The following is a 27,747-nucleotide window of genomic DNA, read 5'->3' on the forward strand; positions in this document are numbered from 1 at the left end:
GAAGAAAATGGTAGTTTGGGGATATTTCCGGCCAATCTGGCAACTCAATCTTACGCTTTTTTCCTATTTTTATTTTTGGATTTTATTTTCAATTTGCATTTCTCAACAAAACAAATAAATGTAACGGACAAATTTCACACAAATAATCACCGATTTGTGTAACTTTGTATTTGTGACCACGTGCACGAGCTCACGCTTCCTGAGCCAATCACGTTTTCCTCACACTACACAGCCGCCTTTCTTCCAATCAGAGCATTTGTTGTCTCTCTGCAGCGTCAAGTATGCGGTTAAGAAACACAACGTCACAGGAAACGGAGGAAGATCTTCAAGAATAAAATAACCTCTTTTAATAGAAAATTAACTTTCTATGTGCTTACAGATATATTAAATAAAATGTAACGCAATGACTTAATGTACTCTGGAAATAAAAAGAAATTCACTTGGACTGAAGATAAAGAAATTAGATTTATCACTGCAGATTGTGTAATTTTTTATACACATGAAACACAATTCAGCAACATCTGAAAGATTTAAATGTACCTGCACTGGCCTATCATATTAGTAATATTATATTACTTTATTTCAACTCTTTCTTTTTCTTGTGAATAAGAATTAACTGCTACTTTTTCTTTGGATCCGGTTGTTTAATTGTTGAATTAACTATTTGAAGAGTGACTTCTTCATAAAACTATACTCTATATTTAAATATACATTATATATATTATATATTTCTATTTTTTTCAGTTATAAATTGGCATTTATTTGTTGATAAATATTTAAGTTTGACACAACAGGCAAAAATATTGGGTTATAAATGACAAATAAGATGTAAAATGTATGTTTTTTGTTAGAATTTCATATTTTAGATCACTGGTGTCATTTTTTTAAAATCTACATTTAATGTTTATTTATTCAGACAGTCTCCCTGAGATTAAACTATATTTTTGAGCATAACCGACACAAACAAAACATAATAAAGGATTATGATAAAGTCTTTGCTTTGATAACAGTTTTTAATTCGTTTTAATGAATTCATAAACAAAAATTTAGATCTGCTGACTTTAGCCAACAACGTCGTTTTATTTTGAAAGGGCAGCCGGATGTTATTTCTGTCATGGCAGCTAGCTTAACGTTAGCATTGCCGCGTTAGCGCCGGTGTGAGCTGCTGTAACTTACAGACAGAGATCAGTGAACACATTTAGACTTTTTAATCCTGTGTAGCCGGAACGAAACGTTCCTCTGACGGCGGCTTTCTGCCCGTGTTGTATCGAGCTAACCGGCTAACAGCGGCGCTGTCAGAGAGCGGAGGTGGTTGTAGTTAAATCCGGGGATGAGACGGAGGTGTTGTTTAACGTGAAGCAGAATGAGGGCTACTTTCTGTGTTAAAGCACACCAGCTGCTTAGCAGAGGGTTTATTCACCCTGTCAGACCGTCAGCAGCAGGTGAGAGATCAGTTATTGCTGCCTCAAACACCGGGACAGGTGGATGCAGACGATGGGTACAGTGCTCCTTCCTGTTTCTCCCTCAGAGGTTTTCTAATCAAATAATTTAATGTTTCTGTGACAGTGCGATGGCGATCAGCTCCATCCAGACTCCTCTGCAGCTCTCCACCTGATGGAGAAAACAAGCCACCCTCCATACTGCGTCACCTGACGTCCAAAATAAAAGCCACGGGTCCGATCCCGGTGGCCGAGTACATGAAGGAAGTGCTCACCAACCCTGTGACGGTATGTGATAGTTAACTACACCTGTAGCTGTCCCAGACGACCCCCCTGCAGGTCCTGGGTCAGACTGCCAGAGCTCTGAGCTGCATCTGAGTGAAGAGTTTAAAAGTGAAGCTCCGTATTTTGATTCCTGGACTTTACTAAAGCAGGTTTGCTTGATTCAAGGTTTAAAATAAGCCTTCTTTATCGCAAACTGGGTTTTAGTGCAGTCCCATAGTTCATCCTCTGTCTCTATAACAAGCTCCCCTCATAAACAGACTTTAACCAGGGGGTGGGTGGGGCTTCTGAGCATGAGATGACCATATTAGGGGCCTCCTCCCTCTGTGACATCATACAGATCCAAGAGTAGAAAAGGCTGTATGAAACTGGGTGTTCAGGGCAGTCTGCAGCCTGAGCTTCTGAACTTCCAGCATTAGAACAGTAAGGAAAAGCAGACTAGGACCCCTTTAATGAATTAAATCCAAGACTTGCAAAGAAATTTTACTGATCAAACAGCTGTCCCACATCTGGAACATTCACTGTGGTGTATGACTACGGAGTCTCTTTAGTTTAGAAATGATTTCTGGACTTTAAAGGATAGTAACATCCCTCAAACTATGAAACACAGACCACTCCTGTGGTCTGAACTCTCTGAGGCTTAGTGGTAACCAGCAAACCAATGAGAGTGTTAACGAGTCAAAGCAGCAGCTGATTGTGTTACAGTGGCGTCTCCCACAGGACGCTGACTCTGATACTCACGCAGGACAGGGACAGAAGCGAGATCAGGTCCAAATTAGTGAAGGGGTTTTAGCCTTCACTAATGATGCCAAGCACTGCTGTAGCACTCGCACTTTATACAGCGCACAAGGCACACAACGAAATGATGATTCCAGATCACTCATCCAGAGACGAGCATGCAGGGACAGGGACAGGGGCTCGAACCAGCAACCTTCCGGCTGCACGGCGAGCACCTACCCACTGCACCACTGCCACTATATCTAGGAGAGGTCCAAAAACCACAAGGACGTCATCACTTCCTGTTGGACTTTTATTTTGGTGTTTTTTTTTGTGTTTTTTTTAAAAAGAGCTTTATTTGTCACATACATATACATGCAGTGAGATTCATTCTCTGCATTTAACCCATCACACACATGGAGTATGTAGTACACACAGCACAGCATGGAGCAGGGGGCAGCCAAAGGGCGCCCGGGGAGCAACCTGGGGGGGTGGGCTTGCTCAGGGACCCACAGTGATGCCAGCCTGAGGATTTGAACCAGGGTCCTCTCATTAATAGATATTTTTCCCCATTTCCTGATATTTTATTGTCCAAGGAACTAATTGACTTTTTGAGGATTAATAGTATGAACACCAGATTATTATGGCAGTTAAACGGCATCTTTTTTTTTTTTTTTTTAATTGTCTCAATTATTTCACGATTACTTGGTGAAATTATTTGGTTGTTGCGCTGCTGTTTTTAAATTCTGTGTTTTCCTGTTTTTAGTGAGCTTCCTTCTGTTTTTTCCTTTCTCAGGGTTATTATGTGAGGAACAACATGCTGGGACCTGAAGGAGATTTCATCACTTCACCAGAAATCAGTCAGATCTTTGGAGAGGTGAGGCTGGAAAACACGCCGGGATTTCTTTCATGTTTCCAGCGTGAGCTTCCATCCTTACACGCTGCGCTGTTAGCTGCAGACAGCTGCTTAATGAAAATGTCCCAAAATATTCTTTAGTAAAGATTACAAATCCCAATCCCATATTTCATATGGGATTGGGAAAAAAGTTAGCTTTATTAAATAATACAGAACAATAAATTAAAGGAGCTCGGTAAGTAAATATCTAAATAAATGCATTAAAATGCTTTAAAAAGTTGAATACACTGCATATAATTACAATAAAGTGGATTTATGAAGTAAAATAGTGAAATCAATTCAATAAAACACAGTAACACTAAAATATATCTGGGCTTGTCTTATTGAAGCCTCCCCGGATCACTGATATCATGATCTGAGACTCTTCATGTAAAAGTATACAGAGGTACTGTATTATCACAGACCACATGAGATGGCACAGCCCCGCTCTCTGTGGCCTGCTGGATATCCTGATCGATGCCGATCCGTTCCTGCCGTATTGGAGCTCCAGGCTGGTCACGGCAAACTAAATCCAGCCTCAGCTTCTTCCAGGAGCAGCTCTGTGCACTTCCAGCCTGACGAGTCACACGGCAGGAAAGTTATCATTTTGGATTCGTGGCCAGGAATCTTACTCAGATCAAATGTCTGTGCTCAGTCACTGTTCTGAGTGCAGAGGCAGAATACGAATACAGACTTCGTGCTACAGATTCAGAAAAAAGCAAATTTCATGGGTGTATAATTCCACCAAAGGAAAATCACCAGCAGTGTGTTTTTTAAGTGTTGCTTCACTGAATCAAGTTTAAAGCTCATTTTGAGGAAGGAAAACTGGAATATGATGAGCCCGATAAGGACAAGAAGAAAAATAACAAGTGCTTTTTTTTAAACTCAGTGTTCATCTGCACCAAAAAGTCCTTTTTGCTCAACATTCAGACCTTTAGTATCAGAGATTTCACATACCTGGTGAATAAGGTGTGAAAGCAGCACATTTCCACTCAATAAGATGAGAAAAGTTGCTCATCGATGGGTTTAAACGTGTTTCGTCTCTTCCAGCTGATCGGCGTGTGGATCATCAGCGAGTGGATGGGAGCCGGTCGACCCAAACAGCTGCAGCTGGTCGAGCTCGGACCTGGAAAAGGATCGCTGGCGAGTGACGTCCTCAGAGTACGTCAGCAAGACTTAATGCTGTTCTTAAAGGAGGAAACATCTGTGTCACCTGTTTTCTTTTCTCCGCTCTCTCTTCAGGTGTTCAGTCAGCTGCGGTCGGTGCTCGGCGAGGCCTCGGTGTCGCTCCACCTGGTCGAAGTGAGTCCGGCTCTGAGTCTGCTTCAGGCTCAGAATCTGACGGGAAACCGCAGCTGGGAGGCCGACGGAGAAGACGGTCCGGTTTACCGCCGCGGGGAGACTGAAGCTGGGCTGCCGGTGTCCTGGTACCGCCGCTTAGACGACGTCCCCACAGGTACAGGCTGTGGTCATGCTGGTTTGTATGGAACATCTCAGTCCCGCAGAATTAGAGAACTTGGAGCTGTCAGCAGGGTTTTTCCTGGTTCATAATGGGCCTTTGGAGGGGTCACTACGTAAGCACAATTAGTCCACATTTAGTTCAGGAGTCTTTATACGTTGTACCGAATACCTGCTACTGGCTACTGCTGTCGTGAATCCTCCAGCTGAGCATTTTGGCCGCTGATATTTTATTATTTTGAAGCTGAAATACCGCACGCTCATACAAATCATACCGTGCTTTAGCATCTATTTTACTCTTAATTAGACTATTATTTACAAATTAAACACCGTGTTTTATTCAGTAAGACTTCAGACTGACAGCTGAGCCCATACACCTGTCAGGAAAATGTTCACTAATGGTGGGCATTAGAAACAGTGCCCACCAGAGGACTTGATTTAAGGTTTAAGGTAAGATTTAAGGCTCTTAATTGACTTTCCCGACCCGTAAGCTATGCCCATCTTTTATATACAGTTTGTGCTTTTGACAGGGACTATTTTCAGCGGCGCATTAATCAGTGTCTGAGGAAAAGTACACATCAGGCTTCTGTAACATACATTTTAACAGTTTTTGCCTGTAAGAAGGATTTACCATCCGAGACCTTTAGTTTATGTTTTCATTTCTGTCTCATGTCGAGTTTCTCTCTTCATCCAGGATTCAGCATCTTCATCGCTCATGAGTTCTTTGACGCCCTTCCAATTCACAAATTTCAGGTGAGGTTTCAAACACAGTGTGTTCAGTATTTGTGTAGCAGGAACGTTTTTTTCTTTACTTTCTCATTTCTTGCACTGCTTTGACGAGACTGTCATGATCGGTGCTGCCACCAGGTGGCACCAAATCAAAACACAAGTCCCTAAAAATGCAGCGTATTTATTTAACAGCTGAATTTTTAGAATAGTGAACTTATTTGTGTGATTTAACAGTAACTACTCTTTAATTAATTTTTCTGTATATAAGTGATAATTAGTGAAATGTAGTGACTCTTTCTGTGTGCTAACATGGAAAAGATGCACTGAAGTTGTCGTGCTCTGTAGCTTATTTTTCATATCCTTTGATTTAAAGTTTTTATATCTGGTGCTGAGGTTCCTGAGTCTCTCAGTGGCCGTTCCTGTGATGCTTGCTGTTGAAACCTGCAGCGCTCTCATGCAAAGAGCAGCTTTCAGGCCTGTCCAAGCATGTCCATTTCTCTGTTTTGTGCAGAGGACGGAGAAAGGCTGGAGGGAGGTGTTGGTGGACGTCGACCCGGAGAAGTCGGACGAGCTGAGGTTTGTCGTGGCGCCGTCTTCGACTCTGGCCTCGACCACGCTCCTGCAGGTCAGTCGGCGCTTGTAAAGCTTCTGGAAGGATCGCAGCATCGTTGCTGCGCCCAGAAAACAAACACACATTTATTAGAGGAATACACAAACAGCTGCTTTTTACGCTTTCCAAATCAAGTCCTCGCTCCTTCACGGTTACCATTTCACATTTTATTAAGGCCTCTGGTTCTTGAAAGCAGATAAAGTGGCTGATTGTTTGATTTTTTTAAGGCTCCGATGACCTCAAAGAGAAATGAATCCGCCTTTTGTTGAGACCTGCTTTCCGCCCTCAAATTGGATTTAAGAGCTGCTGCAGCTTCTGCTGCCGGGGACGACGATGACAGTCGTACTGATGGTGATGTCAGGCCTCTGGCAGGATGTTCAAAGTGTCTAAGCTCAGCTAGAGAGGCCAGATCAAGCAGGCTGTGGATGTATAGATGGTATAAATGTGAGCAATAAAAACCAGATGAGAGCTATAAAACAAACCTCAGAGACTCTGTGTGAGGAAAACGTCTAAAAGACTGAAGGACATCAGTCTTTAAAGTGGAAAAAACCAAACGGCTAAACCTCCAAAGACATAAAAGTCTGGATGTTTGGATTTAGGGGAATTATTTCTCCTCTGCACTGTGGTTTTAATGCATTATAAAGACTTAAGTATATGAATGAGTAAAGAAACATTTTGTTTTGGAACAGTTTTTAGTCCTAAGGTGGGTGATGAGATTTCTGCCCAGTGTGCAGGTAAACTGTAGGAGGAGCTTTAACGCTCTTAAGGGAGGATCTCCTCCTGAAGGTTACATTGGTGCTTTGTTTGATGCAGGTATCCCGGGTAGTGGCCATGCCCACCAAGCCCGGATCAGACGGGTGGTGAGGACCTTTAGTTGTAAGCTCAGTGGTCGCTGTGGATCCACGGAGGATGTTTCTGTGAGATTTGAGGATCTTTGCTGAGTTTAGCAGGAAAATCACAGAGATAATGAAACTGTTTGAGTTTACAGTGACCAGGTGCTTCCATTTGGCTGGTGTGTCGGGGGTGCCGGTCTTCATGAGGGGGGCTTACTAGGGCCTGATGGCAGGTGGCTTTGAATCCCCGGTCAGTGAACTTATTTCTGCATCTCTAATGCAAACGGTCCTTTTAACTGTACCTGGTTGTTTGAGAGGCATTATGGGAAATGTAGGAGTGATAGCCAAACGAGAGCCAAATTCTCCTCACTTGTTCTGATCAAGTTTAATACACTGCATTTATTTGTGTTTATGGACAGTTGTTTTTTCCTTGGAAAAAGGGAAAATGTCCACCACATGTTCCCAGCGTGACATCTGTACATGTTATTTGTTCCAGTTGAAGACTTTAAAACTGAACAGCAGAAAAAAAGTCACATTTGACAATCTGGAACTTTTAGCTTTTAAATAATAAGTAAAAAAAACAAACAAAGACTGTTAAAAATGTTCAGTCCACCTTTAAAAGGTGGAAACCTGACCTGTGTGTGTCCACAGTCAGGCTGTGTTTTTGTCTCCAGCAGGGATGACAGAGTGAAGGCATGCATTATTAAACTACTTTGTGTGTGTGTGTGTGTGTGTGTGTGTGTGTGTGTGTGTGTCAGGCAGAAGAAAGGCGGGATCATGTGGAGGTGTGTGCAGAGGGCGGGGTCATTGTGCAGCAGCTGGCCCGGCGCATCGTTGAGGACGGCGGCGCGGCGCTGATCGCCGACTACGGCCACGATGGAGCCAAGACAGACACATTCAGAGTACGACGCACACTTCATGCCCGACTGCTAAAACTTACTGTGGTTTCCTCATATGTCCTTAAAGTGAGACAGATAATAATGTCAAAGGTTCGATTATACTCCTCGGTGACTGTGATGGATCGTCTGTCCTCTCATGCTGTCCTGTAAACACTCACAGTCTCAATCATTTTAGTTTTGTTGGAACTGAGACCAAAACGGAGACGTAGACTTTTACAGTCTCATGAGTTTCCATCCTCCCATGTGACAATACTTTATTATAATGCTAATTAACCATGTGCCTATCCCAGCAAAGATGCCCACGTGGGCCCACAGTAGGCAGGTGTGGGTGAACTGTGGGGCTGTGTGCAGGGCAAACCCACACCTATCCCACTTGGCCCCCAAGTGGGTGTACCCACACAAGGCTTAGAGCAGTTTTTCCCTTTTGGATCCCTGGAAGAGTGTGGGCATACTGTGGAAATGCTGCAGCAGCCCCCGTTGTGGACTTACATTCACGCTGGTGGGCCCACAGTGACCCCACTTGGGCCACATGCTTGCTGGGATGTAGCTTATGCTAGTTATGGAGGTACTGATGCCTGGTTGATTTTATTTTTTTTATGAAGGGTGGAAAAAAAATACAGCTTTTTGTAGCAGGCTGTAAACATGTTAGACATTTAAACATGGGAGTCGGGGGGTGGGGTGGGGGGACTTGTTTTTGGAGCCAGCCTCAAGTGGACATTAGAGGAACTGCAGATTTTGTGCACAAGTGCATTTCTGACTCAAACCTGCAGTTTGGCTGCAACCAGACATTTTCTTTAATAAACTGAAGAGTTTATTTAAACAGAGGTAGTTTAGAGTACTTCGTTAACTAATAAACAAATATTTTAATGACTGAAGTTTGAACCTGAGCTGTGCAGCAGCTCAACAAGCCTCCTTATTTTACACAGCAGTAACAGGATGCAAGCAGAGGTTTGTTTCTCTAATACTTCATCAGTGTTTTAAAACTTGTGCATTTTTGAGTCTGAATGATTCAGTCTGACCGTATTTTGGGACTTTAAATGTTTAACAGTCACAGACCCACCGTGCACTCTGTGTGTCCTCCAGCTGTCGTGCTCTGTAATTCTTTTGTCTTTGTGAGGAGCAGTTTGAGGTTTAGACCTTCATGTGAGCCTGTTTTGTTGAGCTCTAGTGGAAGGAAGCAGCTGTAGGAAGCCGAACGGCTCCTGTGCGTCAGGCGGGGGGAAACCAGGGTCAACCGGCCCGTCGCTCCTCTTCCTCAATTCTTCTTCTGAGACTGCCAAGATTAAACAACATTTCACTTTTTTTTCTGGGTTAAAACCTTTTCAGATCAGCAGACATGTATTGTGTTTTAAAACCTTTTATAGCTGTAACTTATTAAACATCCTCTCGTTTAGTCTGTAGGGTAAACTGGGGCAAGAAGCCCCAAATTGAAGGAACTTCATTGTATTTACCTCATGGAAAATTGAACTAAAATTGCCAACAGCAGGGGGTGTTTTTAAATCTTTTCACTTCCTCCTTTGCCAGCCTGCCACTGTCAATAAGAATAAGTCTTCTTAAAGACTTACCTGTTTAAATAAAGGTTACATCAACTTGCTGCACCATGTGTTGGTGTAAATTGGAGCTCGAGGCTCACTCGTCATTTTGCTCCTTCCTGTCAATCAGGGTTTTAAAGGTCACCAGCTCCACGACGTCCTGTCCTCCCCCGGCTCGGCCGACCTCACCGCCGACGTGGATTTCAGCTACCTGCGGAGGATGGCGGGAGGAGGCGTGGCCTGTGTGGGACCCGTCACTCAGAGGGTGTTCCTGAAGAACATGGGTATCGACACCAGGATGCAGGTGAGGCTTCATCGCTGATAGACACCGATGAGGTGACTTGTTTTGTAGTTTATTAAAAGCGAACCTTTTCTCCACGGAGCAGTTCAGCAAGAAAACGCCGACATCATCCCTGCAAATCTCATCCTGTCCAATCACGTCCGGGAGAATCTTTCAGTTAATCCAACACCAAAGATCGATGCTTGGTTTTTTTTAGCTTCAGCTTAAAAACTGAATTCAGGGATCCCTCAGGGAGCATTCACACTGAGCCAAGTTAAAACTATTACAGCTTCTCTTGATGCTGTGCAGTGAAAGCCTTTCAGCAGAGATGAGCTGAGCTCTTTGTCGCCATTTGTGGACGGATAGAGCTGCATGGTTGAGTCTGCACTGAGACAGAACTAAGAGAGCATGGAGGAAAGTAGGAGATGAGAGGATTCAGCAGTTAATGTTTGCTGGTTGCAAGATGATCCAAAAATACCGTACTTTTGAGTAGGAGGAGCTGAGGTTTTAACTCCCCTGTGGTTCTCTGCAGGTTCTGCTGAGGAACTGCAGCGACCCGTCCACCAGGCAGCAGCTGATCAGCAGCTACGACATGCTGACCAACCCCGCCAAGATGGGCGAGCGCTTCCATTTCTTCAGCCTGCTGCACCCCAGCCGCCTTGCCAAACCCAAGAAACCAGAGGGGTTGAAGCTGGAGAAGAAGAGGAGTCCGGCACCGCTGCCTGTGGCCGGATTCACCGAGCTTAGGTTCGCCTGAAAGAGACGGCGATTAAACTTTTATCACCAATCAGAAGCAAGTGGAAATAACCTCACTGTCCCAAACTTCTGCACCACACAGAAAGTAACAGTATTTGTCCAAAAGGCACAAACGGGGTCAAGAGGTTAGCAGAGGTGAGGTGTAGCAGGCAGCTGCCTCACTGCTGACTTTACTCTGAGTGGGTGAGTCAGTAACTGCATTCACTCCTTTCTGCTGTGAAGTTGGACATTTGAACATGGAAGTCTGTGAGGACTCACTCACTTTTGGGCATTAGTGCAGTTTTTGGCGCATTAACTAAAGTGTTTGTTGCACTCTGACAGTTTTATGACCTGAAAGTAAAATTTGAATATTTAAAGTGCATAAAAAATAAAGAATGTTTGCACTTCCAGACTTTTCTCGTCTAACTGGTGATAAAGATTAGTCACATTACTGACAGCTGAGTGACTCGACTAAACTGCAGCTCGTCATCTTTTTCCCTCCCCGCTCCTCCGTCGCTCAGCCGGCTGCCATCCTGCACATCTTGAAGCAGTTAGCTGAGCTCACAGTTGTGCTGCAGCCATTCACAACGAGCCCGCCGCTCCTCCGGTAGCAATTAAAAGATTCAGTTACGTGTGGTGGTGGTGGAGGGGCCGCTGCTGCCAAAACAAGCAGCGGTCCTCCAGAGGAGCAGCGAGCGAGGCAGTCGGGTTCAGGATTGGTAATTAAATGATCATTTCCAAACATCCTGCTGCAGATCGCTATCAGCTTTTCCTCTGATTCAGAGGTTCACTGAAGGCTCTGACGGCTGCGTTTGGAAGGGATTACGTGATTTCATTAAACCTCTTTAAAAAGAAGATGTTTGCAAAGTTTCTCGCCTTGAAACTGCCACCCAAGATTTTAGCAACACGTGCTTTTTAAATGCTTGATTACGGTCTCTGAGATTAGAGCTCATTTTTAAAGGGTCTGTCAACCTTTGTGGCAGCGCATTAAAGGGTCAGTCCACCCTAAAATCACATTTATGTTATGTTTTAATGATACCCCTTTTAAAACGAAGTTTGTCGTGTAGTAAAAATCAGATCAGGGCAGCATGGCAGAGGTTTCCTCTCATTACACAAACATTATGCAGGAGTAGGTCATGGATAATAGGTATTGATTTATAAATAACTGGATGTGAATAACTTGAACATGAGGAGAATTGCCAGACTGCTTCAAGCTGACAGGAAGGCAAAGATGCAGAAGAGCATCTTTGAATGAGCTACAGCAGCAGAAGACCACACCAGGCGCCCCTCCTGTCAGCTAAGAACAGGAAACTGAGGATACAATTCACACGAGCTCACAGAGATTGGTCAGTAGGTGACTGGAAACGTGTTGCCTGGTCTGATGAGTCTCAGTTTCTGCTGCAACATTCAAGGGTCACAGTTTGGTGTAAATGGATCCATCCTGCCTTGTAGCAGCGGTTCAGGATGCTGCTGGTGGTGTGATGGTCTGCGGGATGAAGTCTCTCGGCTTTCTTGACTGCTTCATCTCACACTGGTTTCTTGACCATGACAGTGAGACAAATCTCAGTCCAGTAGCTGTTATTGTGTTATTGTCTGTACTGTACTTCTTAGATTTTACAATGTGAAATATCCCTCATATAATAACAAAAACCGAACATTTTAAAATAATTTAAATAATGCAAATTTAAATAATTAAATAATTAAAACATTTTTAAATAATAAAAACAAAGAAAACCCACTCTGGAAACTGAAACAAAACCGAATTGAAAAACAAACTGTCGACAGAATAATTAAAAAAAAAACTATAAAATGAAAAACAAAACGAAATTATTTTTGTCTCTTTAAATCTGTGGTTCTCTAATTTCGAACGGCAGTCAGGGCTGTTGATTATGGTCAGTTATTAACGTCACACCAAAATAATTTGCAGAATAAAAAACATCCAAATCAGCTGTCACAGGGTTTCAGGGCACCTGTCCAGGTCAGCAGGTGATCACAGGGTTAACACAGAGAGACGACCATCCACACTCAGTCACCCCTGCAGCCAGTTTAGAACCACCGATGAACCCAGCGAGCTGATGGAGGAGGCCGGAGCAGGCACAGGGAGAACATGCTGGTGGAGTCGACCTTCCTTTGACATCGACTTATGTGATAGAGCCATCTCTAAAAAATGACCTGGGACATTTCTTTGTGTGGGGAGAGTGCAAATAGTCCTTGAGAGCATCCTGCTGGTGCCCCATGAAGGGTTTACATCACTTCCTGTGACTGCCAAAGTAAACGCCTGAAAACAAACTGTATGAAGTCGAGACCTGAGAACAAGTTTACCCATTTTCCACAGTGCTGAAGTCTAATCTAGAACCGTTCTCATGCATTTATACCACAAAAAGAAAAAAAACGGCACCTCATGATTTCCACGTCATTCTGCAAAAAGCCTCGCTCCGGTCTAATAAACGAGTCACCCACATTTTGCTGTTCATCTTTAATATTTTCATCCACATGACAAAACAGTTCTTGCAAAAATATAAAACGTGAAACAGATTCTCAGGCTGGAGTCAGATCAGGATTGACGAACACGTTAGAGTTCAGAAAGACAGAGGAGACGATAGCAGCTCAATTCTTCTCAGCTCGTCCTCCACAGGTTCAGAAAGAAATCACTGCAAACAACTCAGTCTGTTCATCTGCAAAAGGTTTGTGTCCTACAGCCGCAACAATGTATCCACCCATTTAATCTTAAAATATTTATTTTTACATTACTCTGCATCAGGCACCATTTAAAATAAATTAATCTGTGAGCAGAAGAGCTGCTTAACTGTCTCTAAACAGAACAGCATACTTGAACAGTTTGCATCTGTGGTGTGAATTTGAACGTCCTCGCTCACATCGTTTAAGTTACGGCCAGCGTCAAAGTCCCTGTGGAACAGGCGCCGCCGCTGTCACGACAAAATCAACCAACTCTGCAAATAACTATTTATACATAATCATTTTTTTTTTTTTGCTCCTTATTTGAGTCCAGAAAGTATTAATTTAATACATGTCATGATTAGGAGCCATTGTTATCACAGAGCCAGCCTCAAGTGGCCATTAGAGGAATTGCAGTTCTTTTGAAACCTTCTGTGGAAAATTTGAAATCAATGGGAATTACAGCCTCGGGGGGGCTTAAAACTTTTGCAGATGATCAAACCAAGAGTTACTGACAGTGAAATCCCATGAAAGAAAGTTTCCCAATAGTGCAAAGACATCCCAACAAGGAACAAAAACTACAGTCAGGACGGAGCGTTTGTTTCCCGTGAGTTCCAGTTAGTCAGAAAGGACGACATTAACATCTACAGAGCCTTTTAGGAGAACTAAAATGCAACAACCACCTGCTAAAATGGTGCTCTCTGAGCTGGGAAAGTGAGTAAAGTCTCTGGTTTGGTTTTGAACTAGCCCTTCCAGTTTCTCTGGCAGTGCAGGCGTTCGCTGAGTTCTGGAGGAGGAGGATCTGCCCAGATGTTGGCTCTCAGCATCAGTTTGTTTATGGCTTTGTAGGGGAAAAAAAAAAAAAAAAAAAAAAAAACAGGAAAAAGATAAAATATTAGAAAAATTTTTAATTCTCTGGACCTGAATTTTCGCTGCAGTGAGCTGCCTGATCAACACGTCCTCGTGCGTCATCCCATGCTGTCATGGGGGAAAGCTCGCGGCCTACACAGGGATTCAGCAGTCTCCCAGGTTTGAGGCTAACCCTCATGAGAAATGTCAACATGGTAGAGGCCTCTAAGGGTCCTCCTCCATGTCATCCAGGTTGGGTGACATGATGAAGTGTTTGGGGTAGTGCAGGCCTCTTTCGTCAGCATATTCCTCCCAGCGGGCGTCGTCGCTCTCGTGCGTGATGTATCGCTCACCTCGCCGTGTCTCGAACTCCCTGAGGTCCAGCCAGGTCTGGTAGTCCTGGAAGATGACAACAACATAAAACACGATCTTTTTTCTTAACATCTTCAACTGCTAGAGCAGCTTTGCATGATTCACGGTACAAAATAATCCTCATTTATCCTATACCGGACCTTGGTCCAGTCCCTCAGTTCATTCTCTATTTCAGGGGTGCCCAAAGTCGGCCCGCGGGCCGCTCAGGCACCGCCCCCTACTTCCGGTCCGCGAATTGATGTCAAAAACAACATACAATTTGTCCCTTTAAGTTACTTTTTTGACATTTTGCCTTCCCCTCCAATTAAGGGGGTTAAGCAAAATGTCAAAAAATGATGTCAAAAATAACAAATTGTATGTTATTTTTGACATCAATTCGCGGACCAGAAAGGGGGCGTGGCTGGAAGCGGCCCACAGGCTGCAAGTTTGAAACAAGCCTTTTAGCTCCTCCCCCAAAAGCCAACTTTCTTCTCATTGGCTGCCCCTCACATGACCATAAAGCTAATACTTTCCTGAGGTGTGAACAGATGTTTTACTCTCATTAAACCTTCATTTCCTTTAAAACCTCTCAGTGCTGCTCATGTGCCGTTACCTGCAGCCAGGGGTGGCTCAGCGACTTGTCCACGCTGTAGCGCTTCCTCATCTTCACCTGCAGCAGGTTATTAATCAGGTCTTTGGCTGTCGGAAAAGAATCATCGCACTACGTTACAACACAGGACATTTTACATTCAGCATTCACACATTTTTGTTACGTTCATCAATTACACTGAACGGAAACTAAACCAAAAACTAAGATTACATGTGAAAACCTCAGGGAGCATCATCATCATTATACAAACACACCATTAAATATGGTTAAAAATGTGAACAATTTCAATGATTTCTGGTAAGATGTAGGTTCAGGCTGTCCTGTCGGCAGATGTGTACAGCTTGTTTAAATTTTGTCTATGAACTGTTATGATGCTGCAGCCTCTGCATCTTTCATTTTTTCGATGGTAATGAATCTGACCAGAGTACGGGCGCTCCCTTACCCTCCTCTGAGATCTCCTTCCAGGGGTTAGGTGGGTACATGAAGGCGGCGTTCTGGATCTGGTCATTGATGTCCTCGTCTTCGTTGAAGGGAAACGTCCCGCTCAGACTGACGTAGACGATGACGCCGACCGACCACATGTCCAGAGATCGGTTGTAGCCTTTGCTGCGGAGCACCTCGGGCGCCAAGTAGGCCGGAGTGCCGACCACCGAGCGACGGAACGACTTCTCCCCAATGATACGAGCGAAGCCAAAGTCGCAGAGCTTCACCTGGATAACAGAAACAAAATAAATGAAGAAGGATTAATCTGCTGCCTCTCCAGTGAGCTCCTCATCCTTCTAATGAATAACTCCACTATCGTAAACTGAAGGTAGTGATGGTGGCTGCTGTTCTGCTCTGGGGTCTTGGTAAGAATGGCACCATCAACAAATTCTTCAACTTCTTCTGGTCTGCAGTCCCCCACGATAGAGTATATCAGAGCGAAAGACTCTCTGGAAAGCAGCTGAATGACATCACGGAGCACCGTAATAACCACCTAATCAGGCTGTGGGCATACCCGGGTGACCTGCCCAGGTGGGGGAAACTGGATTCGTACTAACCTGAGGAAATGGCTCTGCTGAGGCCAGCAGGACGTTCTCGGGCTTCAGATCACAGTGGACGATGTTCTTGAAATGAAGATGTCTCAGGGCAACCAGGATCTGTGGACCCAAACTGTGTATTTCAGATCACCCAAACAAACTCGCCGGTCTTCCAAAAACTACAGAAGTGGCACCTCCACCTGAACTTTCACACGCTCACCTGTGTAACCAGGAACTTGGTAAGGCGTTCAGGTAACCGGCTCTTCTCGCTGGATAAAATCATCTCGAGCATGTCGCCGTGAAGCTTCTCCATGACCACAAACACCTGCTCGGGTGTCTCAAACATGCACTCCAGGTTCACGATCCCGCGGTGGTGCAGGTTCTGCCACATCCAAGAGGCAACAGGCATGTGGTCAGGCGCTGGTTTAAGGAGCACCTGATTTGCTCTTGCTTTGCATTTTAACTGGCGGAGCACGCGTTTTAAATATTGCACATTCATTTAATTGTGAGAAGCCAAAATTGTGATGAGATTAAAATTTGAGTAACTGCCCTGATTTAATCTCATTAAAACTAGTAAAGCTCAGCACGTCCCACCTGAAGTATGGCCACCTCGTTCCGCAGCTGGCTCTCCTGCTTCGTGGGGAAGCGCATTTTGTCGATGATTTTGATCGCCACATCTCTGCCGGTTTTTCTGTGTTTGCCTGCAGAAGATGAGGATGAAGGACAGCCTTTTTAAATCACCTCTAACCCTAGAAGTATGTAATGTATGTGTTTCATTTTAACACAGCTTCTCACCTCCATAAACGATCCCAAACTGTCCTGAGCCGAGGACCTCGTCGGCAAAGATCTGATACACTGAGCTGATATCCTGAACAAGACAGATTAAACAACTTCAACCCTGGAGAAGACCCTTAATCGTGTTTTATGTGAGGATTTGATTCAACACAAAAAGGAAAAAAATCTGACTGTGTGATGACTCACCACATTTTCTTGTATCTGGGAGTTGGACACTGATATGCTGATAGACAGTTCCTCTGAGGAGACACAAAAACAAAACCTGTATATGAAAATGTGCAAGCTGCAGATATGTAACCCCTCCACTTACAGCAGAGACATGTGGGGTTTTATTTTTCTACCCTCCAAATCTTTAAAATCTCATTTCCGAGTTTGTCAAAGAGAGAAGTGACAGCAGATTTCCAGCTGTGATCACACATGTGGATTTCTTTGTATAACACACAATGAAAGATTCCCGGCGGCGTTTCCAGCCGGGACGACGATCTCCAAACCATTTTCCAGATCTCACAAAAATAAAAGCCTGTGTTTCCTGTCTCCTCCTTTCGTGTGATGGGACCGAATGTACGCTGCATCGATTCAGCCTGACACCGAAAAGCCGACGGCGCGTTCTGTGCAAAGAAAACTGATGAGCTGATATTGATTTCAGATCGCTGTCCGGGATTTGATCGGGTCACCCCTCTGCGATCAATACCTCCAGTCTGATGTAGGTAGGCAGCCTGTTGATATTTAGGTCACCATGCAGAGAGTTGATGTAACTTTATCGAGCTCCTCTACCAGAGGCCTGGTAGTTCGAGGGTTCTGTGCAGCATCTTAACCCTCCCTAGGACTGCACTCTTATATTGTGCTTGAATTTGCTGGAGCTACTCTCCCCAATTTGGGAGTTACAGCCCTTAATACAAATACAAAACCCATAGAAACTGAAGAGTGGTGAGCAAACATCCTCCCACAGGCGGATGTTCAGGTGGTGGAGAGTTTGAAACCAGAAGGGGAGATGCAGGGCAGCAGCAACAGTCACAAGTCAGAGCTTAGACTGCAGGCAGGGCGCGTTTGGTACGTTATATGAGGAGAGCACCAACTGTACTTATTCAGTTATGAGGGCTCAGAAATGCTGGAAAAATACAAATTAAAAAGGAGCAACATTTCAACTTACTCCGGAATATATTAACAGCACAGCTTTATTAAATCTACGTAAGTTATTACACAAAAACAGCTGAGAGGGTCAGGTCACTGACCCGAATCCAGTGATTCAGGAGCAATTTGGTGGCAATCTGCATTTTGCAGCAGGATGAAGCACCATGTCACAAGATTTATGGGGCCAGGAAACTCCCCACGGCTTAATCTGATCGAGAATCAATGATCAATTTAAAAAGAACAGGTAGAGAAGCAGGAGCCCACAAACTGATCACCATGGAGCGCTGATAAGGCAGGGACGACTCACCATCAATCAAAAACTTGGCTGCCAAACAGCCCTGACGGTTCATCTGCTGCTGCTCTTTCACGAACAGACCGACCGCGGCGGTTTGTGGCGTAATTATTCGTCAGGATCGAATAACATTTCATAACAATCCGATAACGACAATAAAATAGGATCATTGGAGAACAATCTGGGTACATCACATGAACTGTTTTAATGCTTCAATAATCTCCACAAAAACACGCCGGCTGTGAAGGCAGCACCGGCGTGTGCGTGCCTGCTGATCACTTCTATTTATATTAGTTTATTGACACTAATGCATCAGAGCTGCAGTGTGTTTTTATTTATTTATTTTTGCAGAGGGGGGGTTGAGGTGGATTCCTCCCGGTTATGCATCGTCATAAAGGTCGGCTGGCAGTCTGCGCGTTACATCACCGGTGCATTAACTTATTGATGCCGTGATTTCAAAACAAAACATCCATTTTCAGGAGGAAATTGAAGCTCCGCGTTAATTACTCAACAAGTGGAAAGCACCGCCGTCTGCGTCGCCTGAAGCGCCGCACTTTTATAACACTGACCGCGTTCAATAGCAGCTAATGCTCTTACTTTAATTCCACAAGGTGCATTTAGGCGCTCCAATTTCAGGATGAAACTTAAAACTCTTATTTTCAGACAAAGAGACACTTTAACCCGAGATGAATCGGAGCTGAGATGAGGCGGAAAATCCTCTGAAATCCCTTCAATCACGTTAAAATGCCAGCAGACGGCGGGTTGTGTAACGGTGGCCGTCCTGAAACAATATTTGGAAGCTTTTCACAGACAAAACAAACGCACGTCCATTAAAACCTAAAAAAGTCTAATCTGATTTCAGAAGCAGCTCCATTACTGTGTCAAAGAGCAAAGACGTGCATTAATACAGCGCTCAGTGGCCGTGCCTCCATTATCAAACATTTGCCTTTTATTATATAAATGCAAAATATAGAAAGATAGATTATAAATATCCAGACCGAATATTTATGGAAAAATGCTTTTCATGCTCTGACATCTCTCTATCTATGAAAGGGATTCTTATGCAAAGATCTTTTACTACAAAATCAGTTACATTAGCAGATATTTCATAATGGAAGTTCCTCTCCATATCTGCACAAACAGAAACAAATGTATCAGGTACAGTCGGTGTGTGATGTGGTCCAATTAAAATACACAAGTGTGAAAGGAGTGCATCTATCAAGTCCCCCCCCACTGTTATTTCACTTAAACCATCATTCCCCTTCAGACATCTATTAGAAAACTAGCTATAGTAATATATATAACATATACAGACTGTATATAAACATGCTAAAGTCAGACTCTGAGCTAGAATCTTTGCAGATGCTGCACAAACAGCTGTGATTTGGTTTTTCAGTTGCAGAATAAAACTTAAAAATCAAGTTGAATTCATACTTTACACGTCGTAGACTTGATATTAAAAGTTCTGAATGATTTTATCAAACCAGGGCAGAAAAATGAGGAGATTTTGAAATGTTTAGAGCAGAATGCACAGCTGGTTTCCATAATGATGATTAAAGAATGACAATCAGCAACTGTGTGCAGGCTGCACACACTGCTTTCTGCACGCGTGTGTGTGTAATGATTCTTGAATACACACTGAGTGTTTAACTTCATCCATCAGCTCGTGCTTCGTTTTGACTGATTTCTGCCTTTTGGTCCCGTTTTCTCACGTTTAATCGTTTACTTCGGCTGGAAGGAACAAACCTGAGCGTCACCTTCTTGGGGTTTTCACCGTAATTCAAGAGTAACACGAGTATGATTCCTTCAATAATTTGGTTTCTTTTTATGCACGTTTGTAAGCATAAATGAACCTGCAGCCATAGAGAGTAAAAACCACCCGGTGGTTTGTGAAGCCTCAAACTTGCTGCTTTGAAACCAACTGGGACTCACAAGTCATTGGGCAGTGAGCGTAGCCTGGTTTATCCTCCTTTTTGACCCTAAAGACGGCCATAATTTACTAAATTAATTTCTAGGTTTATTCAGTATAACCTGAAACTAGCAATTGAGCCCATGAAGTCATCAGAAAAATGTTTACTGAGGTCACAGATCTCAGAGCAGAGCGCTGTTTTTCCATTTATTTCTATGCAAACGAAGGTCCTTTTTGGAACTAGACTCCGCCCCCTGCTGGCTGTTAGAATAATGCAGGTTTAAGGCACTTCTATGCTGGCTTCACTTTTCCGACACGGTCGTTTCAGCACAAAACTGGAAGTCACAGGAGGAGCAGCTTAAAGACGAACTGGACTAAAGAGAGGCCGTTACTCACTGTGGTCCTTCCCCTGGCCCGGCCCCGTGCCAACGCTGGCCTTGGGTGTGACCGGCATCAGCGCCTGCCGGATGGCCTTCTCCCAGCTCTGCCCTACGTCCCGTCCCATGCCGGATGCTGCCAGAGCTGGGTTGTGGTAGAGGCCGCCATTGTCCTCCCCGACGTAGTACACCATGCTGGCCGTGATGATCTCAAAGCAGTGTGGGTTGCTGCCCTGAGGCATGCTCCTAAAGTCCCGCGCCAGCTCCACCTGCAGGATCTCGGACAGGGGGATCTCCTACGAAATAAAAAAGAAAGTTTGAATCCAAATCCTTGTGGATGAAGTTATCTGGAAATGTCCCTTTAGCCTGAACCTGAATCTCTGTATTTGTAACACACGTCCTTCTCTGGTTTTATCATTTTTTTTAAGGGTCACGTCAGCCTCTAAAAACATCCACGAGGTCCTGAAATGATCCACAGAGCTCCATCCTAACACGTCTCCTCTCCTTGCTGAAACTAAGACTATCTTTGAATGTCAGTGTTTAAAAGCTTCTCTTCCTTCCCTTTCTGGCAGAGTGCAGAAACCCTGCACCCCTCCACAAACCCTTAACCCTGCCAGATCAAACATTTCAAAGAGAGCGATTGGCTCAGTGGTGTCTCCGTGCCCCTCGGAGTCATTTGAACATTTTGCCAAGTTCACCCCGAGCCACGCCCTCCCATCGCCATCTTTTCATCCTCTGATTAAAAGGCAGGACGCGCCTCAGAGGCTTCGGGCACTTGGCAGCGTGGCGGTGAGCCAAAGGGAGGCCAGGGAAGCGACCCGACATCTCCAAAAACCGCCACAGACCCCCCCCCTTTCTCTTCAAAGGAGGGTTTCTGCTGCGCTTTGTGCTAAAGGTCAACAGGTCGGCAGCAGGCACGAGATGAAAGGACGTGAAGTACGAGAGAGGGAAGTGACGGAGCTGCAGCTGAATTCAGTGATCACGTTTTTCAAGGAAACAATTTAGTCCGGCTTAGAAATTCAACATTGGATTAAATAAATAAAAGCCAGAGCTCCACTGTCATTAAAAGCACATCGGTGAGCACGCTGCTGCACTGGCTGCTCATTAGACAGCCGTGGTCAGAAGCTTACACTCATCATGGGAATGAATGTTGTGGTAATTCAGTGCTTTTAATGATTTCTTTGAACTGATTGTACAGCACACAACTTTAATGACTTTAAAAACTGGAATTTATTCTGTATTTTTTCTAATCCACAGAGTACTCATACAGGCTCAAATATATACACGCACCCACTTACATCGTGTAATAAGTGCTGCTGAAGATTCTTCACCATCTTAACTTCTCTGAACAGTAGTTTCTCTTTGGCAGCATAAAAAGCATTTGTTTGACCAACACTGGGAATAATGGTCCAAGGAAAATCTAAGATCATCGGTTCAAACAACAAAGTTATTCAGATTCACTTTACCAAAGTCTGGATGAAGACTGTCACCTTAGACAAGAGGAAATTGGTTAGGATGTTCAGGAGCTACCGAGGCTGAAGCCTGCCATGACCCTGAAACTGCTGGAACGCCAGCGTCACTGTCCACGCTGAAGCCAATTTTACGGCACCATGAACTGAGAGGGTGCCGACCAAGAAAGAAGCTCCCGCTCCAAAACCTTTGCAGCTGCCCACATGGACGAGCCAAAAACCTCCTGGAGAAAAGTTTGATGGTCAGACGAGACAAAGACTGAGCCGTTTGGCAGCAATGACAAGAGCTCTGTTTGGGGGAGTAAAGGTGAGGCTTTCAAACCCCAGATCACTGTACCAGCTGTCAAACATGGTGGTGGCAGCACTGGTGCTATATAAATAAACCTGAATTCAATTGGACTTTGCTAACAACTTTAGCCTTAAGTTCATTATGTTTAGCTGAATTTAAAAAAAGGTTATAATGTTAGCCAACAAATTAACTGCTAATCTAAGAACGTCAGCTGTAAGTGTGTAGTAAAGGTTACCAGTTTATCCACAATATTTACAAACAATTTAAATTTTTAGCCACTATTTCATCTATTTATTCATTTTTTATTCCTTTCCATGCACATTTCTATTGGCACATATTGGTCAGGTCTTCTCAGTGGCTTCTGTTGTTTTTAGGTTAACTGAGCTCATCTCTGCATGCACCCTTTATGTACTACAGATATATGAATCCCTGGAATCCCTGCACTCGTGTTTGGTGGTTTTCCAGGTGATTCAAGGTCTATAATTACAAAAACCAGAACAGTACAGCTTTCCTGAAGGAGAATTTATCACAACACTGCGTTAGTTTGGTTGTACCTCCTAAACTGAGTGTATGTTGGAACTAAATAAATGTTTCTGGTATCAATGTCAGTGTTGTAAAAGGAGTTTAAATGCCCATATGACAGAGGTTTTTAAGTGTTTCTCATACTTTGCCATCTTTCTTTAACATTATTAAGTTACACTATCAGTAAAGAGCCTAAATCAATGATTGACAACCTGTTCTTGGAATAATCCCCGTGGATAATGTGGATCTAAGTAGACAGTGATGTGTTTTAATGTCTTATGAGCTCCAAGCTGTGTTACTGCATGAACCCAACTCCCTCCACTCTCCTCTCCACGTCGCTGCTTTGTTTGGCCGAGCAGCTGAAACCAGATCCGGGGCTCGCCGGGTCTCCTACCTTGTAATACTTGGCTCCACTTTCATTCTGAAACAGAGTCAGACTCTTGCTGTCCAGCCTCCAGTAATGTCTCTTCCTCTGGAAAAACAACACAGGTCATCAGGGAGAATGCTCGAGCGAGCCTTTAAATCAGTCGGTCCACAGAGAAAAGAAAAACCTTAGTCTGCAAAAATCAAAAGCTTTCCTCTAAGGTTTTTGTTGGGCCATATTTTAATTCCCTGCATTCACTGGATGCACTTAACTGATATTATATGACAATAAATACCACCTGACAAGTCCGTCCAACTTCTAGTACAGAATTTGTGAAATTGTTCTGTACTATAAAAGTGATGTTTCCAAATTTGTGTGGGTATATTAAACCACTGTGAAAGAAGATGCAAATCAGTGGTCAAGACTAACGCCGTTTCTGTACGGCCTCGATGAAGCACCTTGATTTGTCAGGTAAACTGGAGAGCCGTAGTTGGATGCAGGTCATCAGCGCCCCTCGTTTGTCTGCAAAAACTACCAAGCTGAATATTTTTAAAACTTGGCGTCAAGATGGAGCAAATGAAACAAACCCTTTAAATTTTTGTGCAGATTAACATCACTTTTATTACATCCTCAAAATATGACACTAGGATTAGTGAAGGCTTTGCTCTCCCAGCCCCTCCCAGTTTGTACACCTCATTTAACTCCTATTGTGAAGCAGTTTATTGGAAAGTGCTCTGCAAATGAACCAAAATTAGTACTTTTACTGTGTGAAGTCTATTTGTTTTATATTTTCATGGTTTCATGTGTCTTATGTGTGAATATTGCCTCTAATCTGTAGATGTGTTGAATGATCTAGACCGGCATTTACACGTTTGTCTGCTTTTTGGACTTTTGCTTGTTTTTTTCAGAGGTTTTAGCCAGAGCCAAAGGACTGGTTCGGATTTAGTTTACTCGAGCATAATAGATATTTTTTTAGATGTTTTGTGCTTCATCTCACCAGATTGTCGCGGTTGGTGTAGTGCACCAGCCAGCCCTCTTTAACCACCGTGGAGCTTTTTCTCTTGGTGTGTTTGATGGACTGGACCACGCGCATCAGAGGGATGTTGCTGCTGGTCGACGGGCTGCGTGCAAAGACACATTTTAAGGAAAGAAAGGACTTCAGAAAACTTCAGATTAAAAAAAAGGTTTCAGTTACAAACCACGTGAGGGTGGGTCCACGCAACACTGGCCAGCACTTTAAAATTTTACAGGATATCAGAGAGGAATTAAAACATGACCATCTTTTTACTGATGACACATCTGATACTGAAGCTCACTCGATTTTTATCATGCCATCTTAAAGCTTCAAAGCTTTCACTGCTTCTCAGAATTTTAACATGTTAGAAAAGTGCAAAAACGAGGCTGAGGAGGAAATTCGTCTTCTTCACCTGATCGTCCTGACCGTCTCGTCGTCCTTCTCGCAGTCTGCGCAGGGACCCTCGTAGAAGAGCTTGTCTTCGGTGGACGGCTCGTCCTGCTCGTCCATGCTGTGACCTCCATCGCTATTCACGTCGCAGTTGTCCACCTCCATCGTCGCCTCCGAGTCCAGACCGGGGCTGGCCGGCTCTGAAGAAATGGGAAACACACGAGTTTGGGAACAAGTCTTAAAACTTCCAGCTTTGTTCCAAAGATTTCACTGAGCTGCATTTCCTCTAATGACCAGCAGGGGTTGGTTAAGCCAAAAACACTCCTCAGTTAAAAAATAATTCACCAGCACCTCATTAGAAAGAAAAAGCAATTGGGGGAAAAAAAAATGGTGTTATGGGGGCAAAAAGAGATCAAAAGTACTCTGAAGTGAATGAATGTAAAAACTTAAGATTTGTTGAGTTTTTTGTCCCCCTTCCTTCTCTTACAGATTTTTCACTCATTTCCTGCTCTGGAGAGAATTTCACCTACAGGAAAAAAAATTATTAGGGTAATCAGTGAGCCAAATTAAGTAGTTTTAAGTAAATATGGAAAAAAATGTGCATCAAATAAACTCAATATTAGAGTTTGGGAGAATCACTGCTGCAAAACGAGACATTTGCAGACATCACTTTAAACTCTGGGACCTTCGGTTGACTGTTTATCAATATTTTTACCATTTAATAAAAAAAAATGACAAACTGATTATCACTGATTTATGAGGCAAGCAATTCTGTCAAGTGTTGCAAGCTCAGGGGGAACGAGACAGACGGCGCTTTATGAGTAAAGTAACTTCAGCTGTGCTGAGTATTTCCTTTTTTTAAAGAGGAAAAAAAAGAAATCAGATGTGGTGTTATAGATACATGGTAGCCAGTGTGGGAACCCTTTTAACTGTCTTGCCTCAGGGCACAACTGTGAATGTTTAATGGAAACTGGTGCTGTCAGCGGACGTCAGGGGAAAAAGCTTCCTGCTCCCTGCGCCGGTCAGAAAAAAACACAATAATGTCATCAGATGGTAGCTGATGGCTTTGAGATTTTATTCCTGTTGCTCTTCACAAGGATTCTTTACCTGCATGAAAGCAAAGCGAAGATTCATCTGCAGAATCAGTTTGCAGATATTAAATCGCACCCATCAAAGGTTTTAGATGATTAAAGCGGTAAAAGTGAAAGCGACTCACCTCCGTTAAAGTCGACCTCACCGAGGCAGTCTCGAGGTACTTTGGCTGCACATCTCTTATGGCAGTTAAATTTACAATCTAGAAACAAAAAAAAACAAACATTTCAAACATTCATACTCTCCATTAATCATTGTAAACATCTTCACTTCCCATTTAAAGGAAGAGTAACTGATTGTGCCCACAGAAAACTGCAGGGTGTGAAGACGATGATGAGAAAGTGAAGGAAAGCAAGGACGTTACAGCAGATCGAATTTCTTTGGAGTTTGGACTGTTGTTCATTTTCCTCTATTTTCTGACAGTTTCACGCGCATGTGAGTGCATGTGTGAGTCTGTGTGCATGTGTGTATCTGTGCGTGCGTGCACGTCGTCACCTTTGCACTGCAGGCCCTGGCGGAAGAGGCCCTTCAGCAGACGTTTGCAGAACTGACAGATGGTTGGACGGGTGTAGGTGTGGACAGAGAAGGTGTGGGGGACTTTCACCCGACCCAGGACCATCTTCTCCATCCAGATGGGCCGGCCGCTCAGCAGGGAGTTTCGCTTCATGGCACCCAGAAGGGGGCGCTGCATAAGGGCGCAGAGCAGAAACAGAATGGATGAAACTGATGAAATTTTTTTCTTATTCATATTCAGAATTCCAAACTGATGAATAACAAATTGTTCTAGTTTCTATTTTACATATTAGGATCCATTAATCTGCTTAGAGGTACTGAGCAGCAGAAAAATGAAACCTTCAGTGTTCTCTGGTGGACAAATTATGGAGATGCAGTTTCTACAGGAAAAAAGATAAATGCCATTCTTTCTAATTTCCCTCATTTGGAGCTTTCGCAGTGCTTCAGTCTGAAATCTCCCATACAGTAGGTGTTTGGCTGGGTTGAGATATTTTAAACCCATATTTAGGTAGAATGGGCTGTCTACCAATCAGACGACTAGTCCTTCAATCCCTGTCTCCACAGCCTCTAACAGGAAACTGAACCCCAAATGGCTCCTGCTGCACCCATCGCAGAGTGAGTGTCTGTGAGACGGTTAGAAAGCTGGATGATTGGGTGAATGTGGCTGCTTGTAAAGAGTGTTTCAAGTGCTCAGAGTGGAAATGCATTAAAAACAGTCCAATTCAGCCTCAAGCCATTTGGTGAACCCTTGTGCTCTGTGGAATGAGGACTCCGTCATCCTGGAATAGACGACTTTAATCGGGACAGAAATGTTTCTTCACAGAAGAAAAAGTGATCATTCAGAACAGCCGGGGTCAAAGTTTTCAGTTTGAACTCAATTTTTCTCCCTCTGGCAAAAAATGATAATAATCATTTGTACAGAAAGACACCACTCCATGGACTCAGCCTTCAAATATAAACCAACAATGATGTCCTTTTCCCCACAACACTGGAAACCAAAAGGTAAAGATGGCAGCTATTCAAACACCGTCCTCAAAGAGCCCATCAACAGCGAGAAAGACACGAGTCAGTTATGTTGTTGTGCTCATGCATGTGCAGGGTTACATGTGCAGCCTCAAATGGGTGGTGGCAGACATGCACTGTACCACCAAAAGTATTCATTCACCATCCAGATCATTGAGTTCAGGTGTTCCAGTCACTTCCACAGGTGTATAAACCAGCACCTCGGCATGCAGACTGCTTCTACAAACATCAGTGAAAGAATGGGTCGCTCTCAGGAGCTCAGTGAACTCCAGCGTGGTACCGTGATAGGATGATACCTGTGCAACAAGTCCAATCACTGCTAAATATTCCACAGTCAGCTGTTAGTGGGATTATAACAAAGTGAAAGTGATTGGGAACGACAGCAACTCAGCCATGAAGTGGTAGGCTATGTAAAAATCACAGAGTGGGGTCAGTGGATGCTGAGGGTCATAGTGCACAGAGGTCACCAACTTTCTGCAGAGTCAATCACTACAGACCTCCAACCTTCATGTGACCTTCAGATCAGCTCAAGAACAGTGAGAGCTTCATGGATGGGTTTCCATGGCAGCTGCATCCAAGCCTTACATCACCAAGCTCAGTGCAAAGTGTTGATGCAGTGGTGTAAAGCACGCCGCCACTGGACTCTGGAGCA

General features: G+C 43.8%; 2 protein-coding genes across 2 annotated transcripts in view; one reads left to right on the forward strand and one right to left on the reverse strand.

Moving 5' to 3' along the window:
* The first annotated feature begins 1,124 nt into the window (after positions 1 to 1,124).
* Positions 1,125 to 10,777, forward strand: ndufaf7 (NADH:ubiquinone oxidoreductase complex assembly factor 7). Its single transcript, XM_030721675.1, has 10 exons — positions 1,125 to 1,442; positions 1,567 to 1,727; positions 3,235 to 3,315; positions 4,384 to 4,494; positions 4,576 to 4,789; positions 5,486 to 5,544; positions 6,032 to 6,145; positions 7,722 to 7,865; positions 9,525 to 9,698; positions 10,207 to 10,777. Exons 1-10 carry the CDS (start codon positions 1,364 to 1,366, stop codon positions 10,429 to 10,431), a joined length of 1,362 nt encoding a protein of 453 aa, XP_030577535.1. The 5' UTR covers positions 1,125 to 1,363; the 3' UTR covers positions 10,432 to 10,777.
* A 3,382-nt stretch (positions 10,778 to 14,159) lies between these two features.
* LOC115774575 (serine/threonine-protein kinase D3) overlaps positions 14,160 to 27,747 on the reverse strand; it is a 51,482-nt gene continuing 37,894 nt past the window's right edge. Inside the window, exons 6-19 of the mRNA XM_030721928.1 lie at positions 26,055 to 26,244; positions 25,684 to 25,761; positions 24,490 to 24,667; positions 24,060 to 24,183; positions 23,093 to 23,170; positions 20,438 to 20,714; positions 16,896 to 16,948; positions 16,710 to 16,782; positions 16,509 to 16,615; positions 16,135 to 16,296; positions 15,936 to 16,034; positions 15,338 to 15,605; positions 14,899 to 14,984; positions 14,160 to 14,333 (exon numbers count right to left, since the gene is read on the reverse strand). Of these exons, the coding sequence (XP_030577788.1) occupies positions 14,160 to 14,333; positions 14,899 to 14,984; positions 15,338 to 15,605; positions 15,936 to 16,034; positions 16,135 to 16,296; positions 16,509 to 16,615; positions 16,710 to 16,782; positions 16,896 to 16,948; positions 20,438 to 20,714; positions 23,093 to 23,170; positions 24,060 to 24,183; positions 24,490 to 24,667; positions 25,684 to 25,761; positions 26,055 to 26,244 (1,947 nt within the window). The remainder of the gene's footprint in view (positions 14,334 to 14,898; positions 14,985 to 15,337; positions 15,606 to 15,935; positions 16,035 to 16,134; positions 16,297 to 16,508; positions 16,616 to 16,709; positions 16,783 to 16,895; positions 16,949 to 20,437; positions 20,715 to 23,092; positions 23,171 to 24,059; positions 24,184 to 24,489; positions 24,668 to 25,683; positions 25,762 to 26,054; positions 26,245 to 27,747) is intronic.

This window comes from Archocentrus centrarchus, chromosome 24, assembly GCF_007364275.1.
Source record: "Archocentrus centrarchus isolate MPI-CPG fArcCen1 chromosome 24, fArcCen1, whole genome shotgun sequence".
NCBI lineage: Eukaryota > Metazoa > Chordata > Actinopteri > Cichliformes > Cichlidae > Archocentrus > Archocentrus centrarchus.